Source organism: Cupressus sempervirens, chromosome 9, assembly GCF_028749045.1.
Source record: "Cupressus sempervirens isolate cs-2001-9-10 chromosome 9, ASM2874904v1, whole genome shotgun sequence".
NCBI classification, from domain to species: domain Eukaryota; kingdom Viridiplantae; phylum Streptophyta; class Pinopsida; order Cupressales; family Cupressaceae; genus Cupressus; species Cupressus sempervirens.
Window position 1 is genome coordinate 134,255,319 of NC_143126.1, and position 17,290 is coordinate 134,272,608.

Sequence of the window (17,290 nt, forward strand, 5' to 3'; positions counted from 1 at the left end):
TAAGGGGAAGGATCTTGGGTCTAATTTTGTGTAGTTTATCAAATCTCAAGATGTCAATGATTTTCCCTTTATAAATTTGAAATTTAATATCATATGAAGCTTTACCGGTTTCAACTTTCTTTTGGATTTCTGATGGGTGTTTAATATTGACATTAATGAGGTCTTTAATACTATTACAGTAGAAAAAAGATGCATCAATAGCTATAACTTCACCAATTGCAAAACCTAATGAATAAATAATGTCTACATCACACAGCTCCGGGAGGAGAGAAACCATGGTAAACCATGAGGGGATCATGCAATCAATCATTTCTAAATGAAAATTATGAAACCATTCTACGAATTTGACACAATGACCTTTAAAAAAGCATTCAGAAATAGAAATGAGTTCCTTTTTAACAACTTCTTCCTCACATTTTAAAAACAATATGTTATCCGAATGGTGGAAGATACTTACCTGTCCCTTACAGTTATCCTTCAGCCAATCCGTTATAAGAGGGATATCTTTTAAAGGACCATTATAGATAGCAAAAACCCCTTTCTTAAGGCAATCATACTAGGTATCATCTACGACTTCAATGGAAATACTAACAGGCTTATCATGGGATTTCATTAGGGGTGACCCTGAAGTTGTTTTAGGGTTAGATGGCTGGGTGGTATTGGTTTGCCTGCGATGGGGGGGAATGTAGGAAGAAGGGGAATTAGGCTTATAATATGGCTCATCAAATGGGATTGTGGCTAACTAAGAATTACTCTTCGGATGGGACAATGGCTTGAAAAGCTTGGGCTGCACATATCTAGTAAGATTAACAACTCGAATTTGGTTATCTAACTATTCAACGGTAAAGAAAGGAAGATGGGCAAGGGTTTCAGATCCACCTATGAAATCAAAGGGGGCTTTTGAATTGTCCTTCGTTCCTTGATACCCACCTACCGAAATTGGTTTAGATTTTCTCCTACAGGTCCTTCTAGAGCCACAAAACTATTGGCCGTGGGAACACCAAATCTAGCATCCACTTTTCCAAAATTTTTGTAATGAAATTCGCTACAGTTTGCTATAGAGCATCCTCTCCTATCGATCTCAATTACGCACAAATCTCTGGGATGCTTCCTTCGATTCCACTGCCTCCATTTCGGGCCTGAAATTCCCGCAGGTTTCATATTCACATTTGGCATTTTCGCATGCAGAGTAGAGCTTTTTTAATATTGTGCTTCAATTAATTTTTAAAATATCTTTTGACACTTTCTTATATTGTAAAGACGTACATAATATTAACAAAATACTTAATTTACATGATCTTAACCCATTATTGACTACATGAACTCACTACTAAATTCAATTCAGCTTGATGCCTCATAGCATCACAATATCCACCAAAAAAATTTTGTGCAAATAAAATAATGCAATCATGTTAATTAATTTGATAGGCTTGTTTTATTTTGATTTAACTCAAAAATGATATCTTAATGAATTGATGATTTATATGAGTTTCTATTTAGTCTATATTATTTGCACACCTTTAAGTACTTTATTTGCATTAGTTATTAATCTCTCAATTAACTTGAACATTTCAAAAGAAAAGATGGTTCACTATATCTAATATATATTATTTATGTAAAACAAATGACATCCATTTCTTATGAGTTGGGTCTAATGATTGTTTTTTGCTCCTCATTAAACCAACATTTTTGCTCTTCATAAAATAATAATTCCAACCTACTAGAATCATGTGGTCAATTGGATAAAAAATAATTCAATAAATTGTAGTGGTTAAATAATAAAATAATTCAATAAATTGTACTGGTTAAATAATTTATGATTTGGTAGCCACTAAAGAAGGCACATACAATGACCTAAAAAATCATTTATTGATCCATTGGAAGACCTAGAATAAGTGTGGTATTGCTAAATAGCTCATTTACATATTTTTTAATAAATTTTGCCACTGGAACAAGTCAAGGTTTTTAACATTTTGATGTCTTTGTCTTCACATACCAAAATGAGAGGCTATTTCATTATGCAAGAACTTAGAGATTTTGAGTTTATATATTACTTGGATATATCTTCCTATCTGTGTAATCATTGCACCTTATTGAGGTGCACTTGTTATTTGATTATTATTAGACAAAAAAGAGACACAACACATCAATGCCAATAACTAAAAAGGAAGGACATTACACACACATGAAAATAGAAATAAAGAATGAGAGAAAAATAACATAGAGGGATATGTTCACTATTTTAAAAAAAATGATAATGTAGATAAATAATTTTTAAAACATATTAAACATAAAAATATAAATCTAAACTTTATAAAATTCAAGTTACATTTACATTAATTAAATGTACTATTACATAAGTTAGAATTTAATGTAAAGTATTTGATAGAAAACAATAATATATTTATATATAGATATTAATAGACTATTAAATCAAGAATAATATTATTAATGATATTAAAAAATAATAAAAATAGAATTAATTTTCTTACTTAATAACCACCCACAATCAAAATAGAAAAAAATTAAAAAAATCTTTTAACTAATTAATAGATAATAACCACCCACAATCAAAATAAAAAACTTTTAACTAATTAATAGATATTAATAATAGGAAAGAAAATTTGGCGTACTTCAATTTTATTTTTTACAAATATGAAAATATTTGAAAATATTGCTTATGTATTATAGCATGAAAACTTTGAAATAAAAATCGATATGACATAAAAAATTTATTTCTAAAAATAGAGCTTTTATGTTTTCCCATTAGGCCACTGTGTATTACTATGTTTATCATGATTGATCCTTTCTAATTACTGTTTATAAAAGCCCCACAAAAAGATAATACATGTACTATAGACGAACATTCATTTTATTATCTTTCTTGATTATTGACTGGTTCATTTGTGCAAAAAAGTACCAATTTTTTTCGTGAGCGGCTATTGGGGGCGAACATAGGTTCACATAGGATAGCTTAGAAGGAAAAAATACTTTATTTTTTTCAAATGTATTTTGCAATTAGTGTTAATTGTAAGCCAATGCAATGGGGAGCTATATAATATTTGTATGAGAAATTGAGAATGTATTATTAGGAGGATTATTCACATTCTAATTAGAGAAATGCATTCAGGTAGATTGCAAGCCACAATTTGTAATTTGTGCATTTAGTTCATTTGTAAAAGTTTAATACTAATTGATAATTTTAAGATTTATTTATAATGATTTATATAGAAAACTTAATAGAAAGATTAAATTTATAGATTAAAAAGTGAAGATTACATCATATCTAGATTTTACTTTTAATATCTAAAATTTGAGTTTAAATTTACTCTAAAATTAAATGTAGTTTATTTTTTATTATAAAATCTCATATTATTTGTATGAAAAATTAAAAAAACAAATAGAAATATATATTTTATTTTGTAACTAAAATTATATTTATTTAGTATATTAAATTATATGAATACTTATATTAGTTTAAGCTTTTTTAACAATATACCAATAATATATTTGACATCAGTTTAAACACTTCATAGATAACTACTAAATTTAATATATATAATAATTGATAAATAGGATATATTTTCTACAACAAGTCAAATTGTAATATTTCTATTAGGATTTAGCTGTGTAGTTTTGAACTCAAACTCATTGACCCATGTATCATGAGTAGTGATTCACACATGAATCCATCTCTCATGAGAATAAATGGAACACTTATCACTCATTGGATCTAGGTGATGCTCACAGAGGTGAAGCACTGGGAGGTCACCATCCGAGTTTCCTCCATGGTTAAACCCACTCTTCTTGCAATCCTGTTTTTAAAACCTTCACCCATCCGAGTTTCCTCCATGGTTAAACCCACTCTTCTTGCAACCCCATTTTTAAAACCTTCACCAAGTGTTGTGCCTTACGAATCATTCCCCTAAAGCTCGAAATATTTTCCACAGCAAGTCAAATTGTGATATTTCTATAAGAATTTAACTGTACAATCAAATTTATTGACTCATGTATCATGAGTACTATATAATAATTATTAATAATTATAAAGATAAATTTAAATCAATACTAATATAAATATATGAATGATATTGTTTCAAAACATTTATAAAATATCTATTGATTGCTGAAATAAAATTTTTTTCTTTATAAAATTGTGGATGCGAACTTTTCAATTTCTAAAAATCTTCGAGGGTCATTTTTCTAGAAAAACTCACACCGTAGATCTTGGAGTGAATGTACACCGTCCCGTAAACGCATTTGAAAGGCAATTTGAGAGGGAACAATAAATTCATATTGACTTTGTTCTATTCATTTTTTCCTTGTTTTTAGTGTAAACAAAAATCTATTAAACTCCAATAAAATTAGCACAAATTGTTGCATTGAATCAAAAAATAAACTAATTTTAAAGTTTAGAATGATAGATTAAAAAAATTAATAGGTGGGAGTCTAATGAATTCTCTGTATATAGCTATATATAGACTTCACGAGTTATTAGTTCTTGCCTATGGCAGGTAACTTATGCTTTCGCTTAGTCGATTGTATTAATAGCTGCATCAATCAATTTTATATTTCATTCATATAGTAATGTTTGCAAAAAGTTTTGTAATTTGTATGATTTTTTGAAATTGAAAAATACAATTTTTTGAAAACCTTATTGGCTCATGAGGAAAAAGGCAATGAAAAAATTTAATTTTCTTCAACAAAAATACAACTATTTTTTCCAACACCTCTATTAATGCAAGCATTAATTGCAACTTTATCTTTTCTTTTCTTGTGACAAGTGGATAAATTTTATTAAAAAACAATCATTTTCCTAACACCTCATGAATGCATTAATTTCAATTTTACCTTTTTCACATTTGTGACCAGTGGACAAACTTTAAAAAAAAAAGACAATCACTTTTAATTGATGTTTATTTTTGTAATTTGTAAAATGCTATTAAATATAGATATTTTAATCAAGTATAGGTATTTTAATCAAATATAGACATTTTAACTCTTTTAAATTGTCAATTTCCAAAAATTATTTTTTATATAGCTTAATTTCATATTTATTTTAATTTTAATTTATATATAAGTTTGAATTAGAATTTAGTTTCTTTTATTTTGACATATCTAAACCAATGCTTTTAATAGATTTATTGTTTATTTTTTATTTTTATATATAATTTTTATTATATTAATATTTTTAATGTATACTTTAAAATACATAATACTAATTTTGTATCAATTTTCATAAAGTTCAAATTGTTTAGCTTTGTATATTATCAACTTTATTTATGATAAGTGTGTTTGGTTTTTTTAAAGCATAAATGTTATTTTTAAATTAATTTATGTTTATTTATTTTTATGCATTAGATTTAAGCTTAAGAATATTGTCCACCTTCTTCAATTAGATGAATTTATCGCTTAAACAAGATATATCAAACAATTTCATCATTAAAATTAATCAATTTAACTCTTTTTAAAAAAAATTATATAATTTTATCTATATCTTATATATAATTAGTTCATAAATATCTTTGGTCTCATAAATGTTCTTTACGATGTCATCTAATTTTAATTTACCATGATACTATAATATTTATTTATATATTCTTTTACTATTTTAATTAATATATATCATTGTAGTTATATAATTTAATAACATACTGACTATACTCTGTAATTTAATTTAGCTTACCAATATAATATTCTATTTGTCATTACTATTTATTTGTTATTTTATTAAACTAAATACATTATATTTTAACCAAAACCTACTTCAATCAACCATAAAATCATGAAGGCAGGAACTTTGGCGCTTGCGCCCCTTGTTGTACTTGCTGTAGGCTAGTACTATTGCATACACTATGTCTGATTAGTGAATTAGTTTTGAATGTATCAACCAATTATATAAAAACATTTTTACCTCGTTTCAATTTTTATAAAGTTTTCATATTTTTAATCAATATAATATATTATGAAAAAATATTTATCTCCATTCTAATTGGTTGAATTCATTTTGTCTTATAAGACCCCTTTTCTCGGAGCTCCCACCATATTGCTTTTTTAACGGCATAAATTTCTCAAATCAATATAGATATATACACAATTATTACAGTCACAAACTATTATTAAGAAACTAATAGATGAAAATATATCTTCTATTATTCCCCTATAAACATCAAGATCGTGAAGTAAGTTATTGTTCTAATGTATATAAATTTTCTTTAAAACACAATGTAAATTTTTTTAATGTTTATTTCATAGTTTTTTTTAATTTTTAATTTTGTATTCATATTTAAAAAATATAATAGTAAAATTGAAATACAAGCACCCCTAATTTAAAATTTAAATTACTATTTAAAATTTAAAATATTACCATTAATTTTTAAAAAAAATTAATTGTTGATGAAAAATAATAATTAGCAAGTTATATATTACATTTTCTTTAATATTTTACTATACATAATGCATGGTAAAAATAATGTTCAACATACAAAGTTAATTTCTATTATATTATTTTATAATACATATTACAATACTAAAATATTATATAGTACATAATTAAAAATTAATAATTGTATTATATATCTATCTTTTTAAACTTCAATTTCCTATACATATTCATTATTATAATATCGAATATTGTTTCTATTACAATAATTCTAATAGCAAGTACATGCCACTACGTGGCACTTGTTTTAAAACTTGGATATGATTGATAAATGTAATTAGAAATCAAATGCAGTAAAATATTAGAATACTGAACATACAATTATAATAAATATATTTAACATCATTTAATTAATATTTCATTGATATTCTAATATTAATATTTTAAGATGGAGACTTCACATTTAAAAAAAATTAAAAAATTATTAATATTTGAAAATATATATATATATATATATATATATATATATATATATATATATATTTGAAGATTAATATTTTTAAATTTAATTTAAAAAATATTTATAATTCAACATAATTTCTATATTAAACTTTTGTTTGAATTGAAAACTATCAAATATGATTAATATTATTTATATATGAAGCAATAAAAAAAATGATAAATTAATTGGTTGAAATATAAAATACTAATCACTATTTAAGAACAGCGGGCAAATTGAAAACTATCAAATATGATTAATATTATTTATATATGAAGCAATAAAAAAAATGATAAATTAATTGGTTGAAATATAAAATATTAATCACTACTTAAGAACAGCGGGCAAATATAATAACTTATATTTTATAATTTTTTTCCATAACGTTATGTCGTAACTTTCCACCAAATTCTGACTGACACGCATCAAATAAACCTAACACCCACACTAAGCAATGTTACGATCAAAAAAAGCTTTTAATTTTGTTTGAAGAATTTGGAAATGGCGGGCTTCTTGCGGATCCTGTGGATGAAGTGATGTGAAATGGCAGAGACACAAGATAATCCAGAACAGTACGTGCGTAGGTGGAGCCCCCCGGCCAAATGATGATGATGGCGGAACGGTAAGTTATTGATAAAATCATCAGTGCGAAGCGCAATTTGTTTTAGTGAGGGAGAGGGGGAAAAATGCGCAGCGCAGATTCATCATCATTCTCGCCATCGACAGGGGCACCGCTGGTAAGTGAGAGAGGCGGCGGAGTGGCGAGAAAGCAGGGATTTGGCGTGCGAGCATGGCTGCTTGTGGATGGGCATGGCGGAACACAGGTGGTGGAAGCAGGGAAACACGCCATCATGAAACGAACTGCCCTGCCTGCACGGGACCTCCGCATTCTGGACCCTCTGCTTTCTTACCCCTCCACCATTCTTGGCCGAGAGAGTGCTATTGTCATCAATTTAGAGCACATAAAGGCCATTATTACTGCGCAAGAAGTTCTGCTCTTAAATTCGACAGATCCTGCCGTTGCTCCGTTTGTTACCAATCTTCAGAGGCGCCTTCTTAACGCTTGCAGCCCCTTCCATCCCCAGGTCTTTTCCTTTTTTTCGTTTTTTCTTGTTTTTGTGTTCTGAGAATTGTAATTTTCAGTTCGTTTGATAAATTGTCTTCTATAGAAAGATCGAGTGGAAGTATCTCTGTTTTTCGTTTTTAGTTTAATTCTGGGGGTCGAACCTGAGACCTTGTGGCACAATCACCTTGTTTCAAAATATTCTTTAAATAGAAACAATTGGATTGCATAAAAACAATTTTAATTTACATTTCATTTCGTAAATTGTCTCTTGCTATTTAATTTTAAGGCAGAACGGACGAAAATAAATGATTTCATTTTAAATTTTTAAATTGCGGAGGTCGAACCTGGGACTTTGTGGCGCAATTAACCTTCACTTCAAAATGTCATTTAAAATAAGAACCCTTTGGATGTTACATAGATAATGGTTTGGTATTATACAAATATAAAATCCAATAAAAGAATGTTTCGGTGAATCTTGACAAACAAATGAAAAGGACCGTCAGGAGTTATGACTCTGTTCCTAATATTAGCTGGCTCCAGAATTAACAAACAAAAATGTTAGAAAATATAATGAATCATTGGCTGATATTGAATTATAGATTGGAACTATGGGATACAGTTCTTCAACACCTTTCATATTTCCGATAGTACTGATTCCATAGCAGATGACGTGTTTAGTGGTAATACAACTATTAAAAAAATGGCTTAGATTCAGTCTCAGAGTGGAATTATTAGATTTATTTAAAAAAAAATATTTTCAGTGTAAAATAAATAGGACTGAGCATATCTTGAATTGTGGGAGGTCAAGGTTTGTTGATGGGTGTTTTATGACCACACCAAGACAGAATAAAGTGTCAATGGACCCTCTATCCTCTCTTGAACAAAGACCCCTTGTAAGGTAAGATTTTGAAGTTCATAGAAGTGACTCCCAGGTTCCTACCGTGGACATGTGACTTTATGATGGATATCAGTTCGTTTCGCTTGATGTATGTTGGTAAACCAAGGGGTACTTTTGTGATTTTCTAAGAATACTTAGACAATTTTAACTTAAAAAATCATTCAAAAGATTTGGCAATGAAAGTATTAAAAAAATTTCCAATGAAAAATGCTGAAAGTGAAATGGATGAGGGTTGAGAGATTCTATTCTAATCTTAAGAACTTGAAAGACAACAGTTGCTTAGGTGAAATCTACCACACTTTGCTTTGCCAAATCTACTACACAAAGGAGGTCCACTCTTTGAAGTTTGTGCTAATAATTTTTATTCCATCAATGAACGCCATCAAAAGAACAATGCACATTCAATGATCGAAGTTAAGCACCCACATAGAAGGCTCAAACCAACCTTACACTTAACACATAAATTATCAAAATGCAAAAGATACGAGCAAACAATTTCACCATAACAATATTATCAATCTTGTTCATCTAACAACCTGAAAGCAATTCTAATCTATTGAGGAATAAGAAGCCATGCAACTCCCAAAACAATGCAAATAATTACGAAACATCAATGAGTCACTCTTTCATTCTTGTGGTTTATAGCAACAATTTGCCAAAGTTCACTCTTGTTACAAATGCAGAGTGACGATCTGTTTTTATGGCCTTCAAATTACTATAGGCAGCCATAAGAAAAACAAAACCAATGGCCAAGATTTCGCCGCATCAGCCCTAACTGGTTATCGACCATTGAGATATTCCATGTCATCAGAATATGGGTCTTCCACTAGCCGGTCATGCTGACCACTAATTAGACAAGACTCCCACTAAGCATTTAGGCTCCGTTTGGTTGCAGGAATTGGGCCGGAATAGGAAAATCTAAATACCCACATTCGCCAATTTGACGTTTGTTTGCAAAATAAAAAATTGGAATTAGAATTCGCCTATCCTAATTTGACCCCAAAATGAGCATAGTAGAATTCCTTTAAAAAGGTGGAATAAGAATAGCTTATTCTTATTCCAATTTTTAATAAACCCAATTTGATGGGTTGTTGGGTCCATGACTTTGCCGTTTGATTGTATTTTGCCACTTAAATACATTTTTGGATTATTTTCTTCGTTCATCATTAGATATAAACTAGGTCAACATTATTTAACATTTAATATGTGTTTTTTTTAAATGACAAAAAAGACTAATATCAAATTTGATATCTTTTTGAAACTTTCATAAAATTATCTTTACAAATAAATCTTATGTCTTATAATTAAAACTATGTTGAAAGATCATGTAAATATCATATTAATGATCTCGACTTATTTGTATTTTTTATTTTCTTTAATATATTTAAAATATAAAATGGTTTTATTTTTGATCTTATACTCGTTAACATAATTTGATTTAATTTAGAATTAAATTTATAATATACAAGAGAATATGTCCTTTGAATTTCAATGAATTTCAAATGTTGTTGTATATATTTCACTTATAAAGTCAATTTAAAAATTAAAATAAAGGCTAATTAAAATAATTTGGCTTTTAAAAGTTTAATAAAAAAGTTAGTTTTCATAAATAAAAAATCTTGTTTATTTAAAATATTAGCAGACTAAAAATACTAATTTAATTATTAAATTTTTTTTTGATCGGTGTTTAGTTATTAAAATTTAAAACAAAACTTATTCCAATTCCTATTTCAATTGTTGCAACCAAACATAGAATATGCATCTTTCGACTCCTCTTCTAGGTCAACCAAATAGGTCCAAATGATATTTCAGAACTTATTTTAAGAATGCATGAATATCAGAAGAGAGCTTATTCCAGCATAGATGAATGCCGCATTCGGCAATTCTTGTAGCCAAACGGGCCCTTAATGGCCCATCATCCAGAATAGTCTATTCTTGATTCCTTTCTTTAAATGTTGAGAATTTGGACATTACTATTTCTAGCTTGTTCACAATGACAGTTGGCACAATCTTGTATTTGAATCCATAATGGCTATGTCTTTTTCACATATGCTGAAGTTCTCTCATTTTGGCACTGATTCTTGAATCTTGTGCATTATGTTTGAGAATATGGAAATATTCTCCAAGTCCTCTCTTGTGAAAGAGTTCATGCAAAAGAATTCTTCCAATTTCTTCTCTAATACTGTCATTTCATCATTAGTTAACCTCTTTGCAAACATTGGCTCAACCGTGTTAAGAATTCCTTCCTAGATGTTCTAATCATCTTCCTCGGTTTAGCTAACTCTTGATTTAACAATTCTTTCCTTACGACTACTGCACTCTACTGTTGCGAAAAATCATATGCCTCATTTACTCTTATCACTCCATCATCCATCAATGCTTGCCTAAGTATCTCTATCAATGTCTTCAAGTGTGGAACAATCTTGTTCTGGTTGATACATGTGCCCTCACACGCTTGATCTATGCACTATAGTTTGGAAAAGGATAGTTAAAGTTTTATAAATTTGAGCGAAATCTTCAACAAACTTACATGCAACATTGTGAACATTCTCCACTCACTTTTTAGTATCTTGGGTGTCTTTCCTCATTCTTTGAGTGCCATTTATTAATTCTTTTGAAAGAGTAGTAGGGGAAACGAACAACTGATCTTCTTGCCTAACTAGATTGGTTAGGTCCTATAGGTATTCACACAAAGCCTTGTTCTCACTTTTCAACTTTTGATATTTCTCTTCCATCATCTTTTTTTAGTGTCTAGGCAGAATTTGTTAGTGTAAATAATTAATTATTATTACACTTTACTTAAGTTTACTTAGGATAATGCATTTTTATATTAGTTGTCATGTAGACACTTAGGAATATGCATAGTCATATGAGTTATCTTGTTGACAACACAGGAGTTAGCAACTTATTAGAGCACATGGTGTCTACAACATCTCTTTATGAGATACACCTATGTAAACTTGTCCTCTCATCATTGCACAAACTCCTGTGCTCAATGGAGGATAATCCACCTTTGGTAGACATATGTTGAGTTGTAATCCTTATCTCTTTGCTGACTCCTAGTCATTCTAGTTGCCTTTATATACAGGCACTTCTAGTGTCTATTCATCGTATATCCATTATCATCTTGATCATTATTGAGATTCTCATTTGATCATCATTTGTCTCTCTTGTGCTATTGCCCGAGTTTCTTGATCTTGGTGTCATTTTGCCCTAAGGCAAATTCTGACATGGTATTAGAGCACCCCCAAGAGATCTCGCAAATGGATATACTTGACCTCAGTGAAGGGCTTGGTGAAGATATCTGCAATCTGCTGTTTTGTAGGACAATACTGCAATGCAATGACCTGCTCATGAATTAGCTCTCTGATGTAGTGCATATGAACCTTAATGTGTTTTGTGCGTCGATGTTGCACTGGATGTTTTAAGACTTCAATGGCACTCTGATTATCACAATGTATGAGTGTGGGTCTAGGTATGTCAAAACCAAACTCCTTCAGAATATGCTATGACCAAATAGCTTTTGTAGCTGCAATGACAGCTCCTCGATACTCAGCCTTAGTAGACGAAAGAGCAATAGTGTTTTGCTTTTTACTTTGCCAACAAATGGGGCCGAAACCAAGATAAAACATGTATCTTGAAGTGCTTTTGCGAGATCTCTTGGGGGTGTGGGATTTTTCACCAAGGGGGGTCACCTGACTCTTCTCTTCTTTATTGTACTTATCTCTCTTTTTGGAGGAGGTTTTTCCCATGAGGTTTTCCCTCTTTATCCGTTTTCAGAGAGATTGCATTGCATCGCATTGTATGTAGAGCATTGCATTTGTACATGGGTACCTAACATGGCCTAGTAGTGGGGACCCACATTGCATCTTGCATTTATCTTTGTGAGCTTAAGTGTATTCCCTAAGTTGCACTTAAGGGGGAGTGTTAGTGTAAATAATTAAATATCATTACACTTTACTTAAGTTTACTTAGGATGATGCATTTTTATATTAGTTGTCATGTAGACACTTAGGAATATGCATAATCATATGAGTTGTCTTGTTGACAACACTAGAGTTAGCAACTTATTAGAGCACATGGTGTCTACAACATCTCTTTATGAGATACACCTATGTAAACTTATCTTCTCATAATCGCACAAACTCTGTGCTCAATGGAGGATAATCCAACTTTGGTGGACATGTGTTGAGTTGTAATCCTTATCTCTTTGTTGACTCCTAGTCATTCTAGTTGCCTTTATATATAGACACTTCTAGTGTATATTCATCGTATATCCATTAACATCTTGATCATTATTGAGATTCTCATTTGATCATCATTAGTCTCTCTTGTGCTAGTGCTTGAGCTTCTTGATCTAGGTATCAATTTACCCTAAGGCAAATTCTTACAGAATCATTGTTTTCTTTTATCACATGTGCCTTGGTTGCTTTTCCTAGATCAACTGTTGTCACATTATATTTCTTTAGAGTAATTTATAATTTAGGCTTGTTTGTCCTAGGCACTACTACATGCAACACACTTCGGAACCTAATTCCTCCCTTGTGATTTTGGAGAATTTCTTTGCCTTAGCATTCTCTGTTTACATGTTTATTTGGTTTAATAATTCTTGTAACTCCAATGCAGAGTCAATATCTTTCACCGGATCCTTGTGCATTCTTTCCTTCAACTATTTTGGAGTGGTTGATTATTGCTCATAAACTTGTAATCGTTCTTGTTTCTGCATTATGTCTTGTGGACTTCTTAACTTGGAATGAGAATTTCAAGATTTAATAAATCTTCACCTAACATTATATTGAGGCACTCTTGGATTCAAAGTTTCATTTTTTAAGAAGGCTCTCTCTCTTCATTCCTCTATTGGACAAATTCTTAGAGGCATTGATAGTTTATACTCTTAGAGTTATTTGATCATCTGCTTGACCTTCTTCTTGAGTTGGATTCAATCCTTTCATTTGTGAAGAGGTCAACATCATGCATGCTTGAGGAACTAATATGAGATGATTGAGTTACCTCTAGTCTCGGTTTTTTCTACGTGACCAAGGCACAACTCAAGACAAAAATGAACACAACAGAAAAGGAAATTGCTATTATCTAAACTAAGAAGTTATTACATGCATTACAGACAACTACATGCCTTGTGGACTACAATATATTAGATCTTGGAGAAAAAAACTCTTCTCACAGTACCTTCTCCCAAACTCCCTCAAAATGTCCCTTTTCATTACAAGGATGGGTTTTAAATAGCTATTTTCGGGTTAGGGGCAAGAATGAAATTTACATTATGACATTTGTCGGCCAGGCACCAAAATATAAGATCTAGAGTTCAAATTAGAAGTAGTTACAAAATAGAAGGTTCGAGAGAAATTTACATTATGACATTTGGCACTTGGGCAACAAAATGTAAGATCTAGAATTCAAATTAGAAGTAGGTGAGAAAATAGAAGGTTCTGAAAAAGTGGTCCAACTTTTGGGAAGAATAACACCTTTTGATTCACCATAATTATGGCTCAATTACATAGTCCTATTTTTTCGACATTTACACGTATCACAAGGTGCTTAAATACTCTAACCCAGAACACTAATAGTGGAACTGTGAGAGTTGGAACCTTTATTTGGCCCAAATGGGTATCCAGAAATGAAAACACATGAAACAGAAACTATGTCTAGGTACATTTTTTTGGGTGACACAGGATTGCCCTTATACCTCTGGATGCTAGGTCGTAATCCATTGATATAACGAGCAACCTTCTCCTTATTTGCTTCTGCATGCCCTGCTCTAATCAAAAGTCGGTAAAACTCCTCCGTATATTCCTGGACTGATTTTCCTGCTTGCTTTAACCCATGCATCTTCTTAAACAAATCAAGCTTTTGATCTGAGACTCTGAGTGATGAATTGTTTACATTGTCGAAAAGTACTTTGAATGCTTTATAGCCCTATGGATGACCTATGACCGTCCCCTAGTTTTTGAGGCTGTTTAGTACCTCAACTTTGACTTTGAAGGGTTTCTAGGAGGTCTTTGGGCAAATTAAAACTGCAACAACTTTCAAACAGTGAAACATTTTGACTTGATTCTTTTTCCAAAATGCTTAAAATTTTAATTACAACCTTCCCTTGGACTCACCCTCTAATTCTTTATAATTATGACCCTATAACAAAATAGCTCATTTTCTTGCATTTCATGTTTGCTGGAAAATCTTCACATGTGCCGAATTGCTGACCCAAAAAAGTAACAATGAAAATATGGATTCTCGCAACGCCCCATTTTCATTATATATACCACTTTTGCCTACAAAAAAAGTAATGAAAATATGGGAGTTGGAATCTTTAATTTGCCCAATTGGGAATCTAAAAAGTGCAAACACATAAATCAAAAACTATTACTTTACATATTTTTGGGTGATACAGGTTTGCCGTTACACTGCTGGATGCTCCTGTATCACCATGGAGGCTTCTTGCTTGGGGCATGTGGCCTTTTCCTTGGTTGCACATCCTGAACATTATTCCCTTTTCTAGGTTCGTCCTTTTTTGGTGGATTTTCTTCTTCTCCGAGTCAAACTTTTGATCATTTTCCAACTTAGACATCATGCAGCTCTTGATCTCCCATTAGTTCATAAGTCAGGAGGACATTCTTTCTTTATAATCTGCTAACTTGGCAATCGATCCACCACCTTTTGAATTTTGTGATTGGCTTGGATAACATATTAAAGGCCTATTTCTTCTGGGATTGTCTAATTGGGTGGTTGGATGGACTTATTTTTTCTTTCTCAAACGTAGGTTAGATCACATTCAAATCTTCTTCTACTTGATCTAGTATTGGTTGACCTTGCAAGATTTGATCATTTTGAGTGGTAACCTAGAATACATAATCATCTTGACTTTGTGATCCTCTTTGGCACTGGCCTAACAATCTTTAAGCTTCATCTTATGGTTGTGCATTCTGCTAGTTGCCTTTCTTATTTTATAATAGGGATCAAAGCCTGACTTAGCTATATGAAATGATAGATGGTAGTGTTGAAATTGTTGTTGTTTGGGATGTTGACATTCAAGATTTTTCGTTGACGTCAACATATGTTTCAATTATGTATTGGTTGCTTCAGAAAAACTATGATTTAGGATGTTACAGGTAGTTGGGCAGAGTTGTACAGTCAACATAGGACATAGCTAAGTATGCGAGCTAGGTTAAATCATGTTGAGGGAGTGTAGACCTTATGTCTAAGGTCTCACCATCCAATGTGTTGATTTGTGAGAGTTACAATGGTTTTGGTGACATTTGCTTGTAGGCTAGTGACATGGAAGTATGCTAGTGGTGGTTACTGTGTTTTCAATATAAGTTGGTTATGAGCTGGACTCTTGGTATGCAAGCATTATGCATGGTAGAAGACTTGGCTTAGACTATACTATGGGATCTATGACTTGATTGGGTCCTACAATGGCTAATGCTAGCCTATTACAATTGCATAATTGCTTTTTGGGAGTCGACTAGGTGGTGTAGCACGTGATATGATTTAGTGAGCATTGATTAAGGATCATGGTGTGTGTTTTAATGATTGTAACTGTTATACATTTGTATTAGGTACCGCGTGTACCTTTGCATTGGTTGATGTAAATATTTGTGCATTGGGGAAGTCCTAATAAGTCAACCTAATTGCTTGTTGTAGCTTGTATAATAGAAAGCAACTCCTTTGTTGTAATGTACAATATATGGATAATATAGATACGAGCCTTGATGCTTGATATTAGAGCAAAGACGAAGGGTTGATTAGATGCTTTGATAGAGGTATGAGTAGAATATATGATTATTCCTTATGCACTTCAATTGAACTGTTAAGACAATTGAGTTGTCATTGTCATGCCCAAAATATTAGGGTAAAAACACAACAACAATTTTTAGAATCTATGATTATTCCTTATGCACTTCAATTGAATTGTTAAGACAATTGAGTTGTCATTGTCATGCCCAAAATATTAGGGCAAAAAAACAACAACAATTTTTTTAAAGTTAAATAATTCACTATGTTAATACATCCTACATTTAATAGGTTATGGAAAGTTGACAAAGGATTAAAAGTGGGTTTTGGTTACATTTCATTGAGATGTAGAGTTGTCATTTCAACCATACTGCACGGGTTCGAAACACTTAAGATTCTATGGGAACATCTTGTTCGGGTCAACCAGGTGGGTTGACTAAACCAAATTGAGTGTTGACATCATGTTTTTGAGGGTGTTTAAATTTCCTTAGTTTTTCCGTTGAATTTGGAGTAAATTTGGTTAGGTTAAGTCTGTGTAATTCATGTTCTGACATCTTGAAAGTTTACCCTTACAGGGTACATTCGGGTTCAAACCCTAATTATTGACTAAGTCAATCTTACTTTGACTATTTTGTAAGGCACATTATTCAATTCATAAAGTTTTATAAGCTCTATTAGGTTATCAAGTTATTTCAT

The 17,290-nt window shown here is 31.0% G+C and overlaps 1 protein-coding gene across 3 annotated transcripts in view; it reads left to right on the forward strand.

Annotated features, from left to right (window-relative positions):
* Nucleotides 1–7,542: 7,542 nt before the first annotated feature.
* LOC149537890 (magnesium transporter MRS2-3-like) overlaps nucleotides 7,543–17,290 on the forward strand; it is a 106,550-nt gene continuing 96,802 nt past the window's right edge. For all 3 annotated transcript variants that reach the window (XM_089799302.1, XM_089799303.1, XM_089799304.1), the window contains exon 1: nucleotides 7,543–7,966. In XM_089799302.1, the coding sequence (XP_089655428.1) occupies nucleotides 7,568–7,966 (399 nt within the window). In that variant the 5' untranslated portion in view covers nucleotides 7,543–7,567. The remainder of the gene's footprint in view (nucleotides 7,967–17,290) is intronic.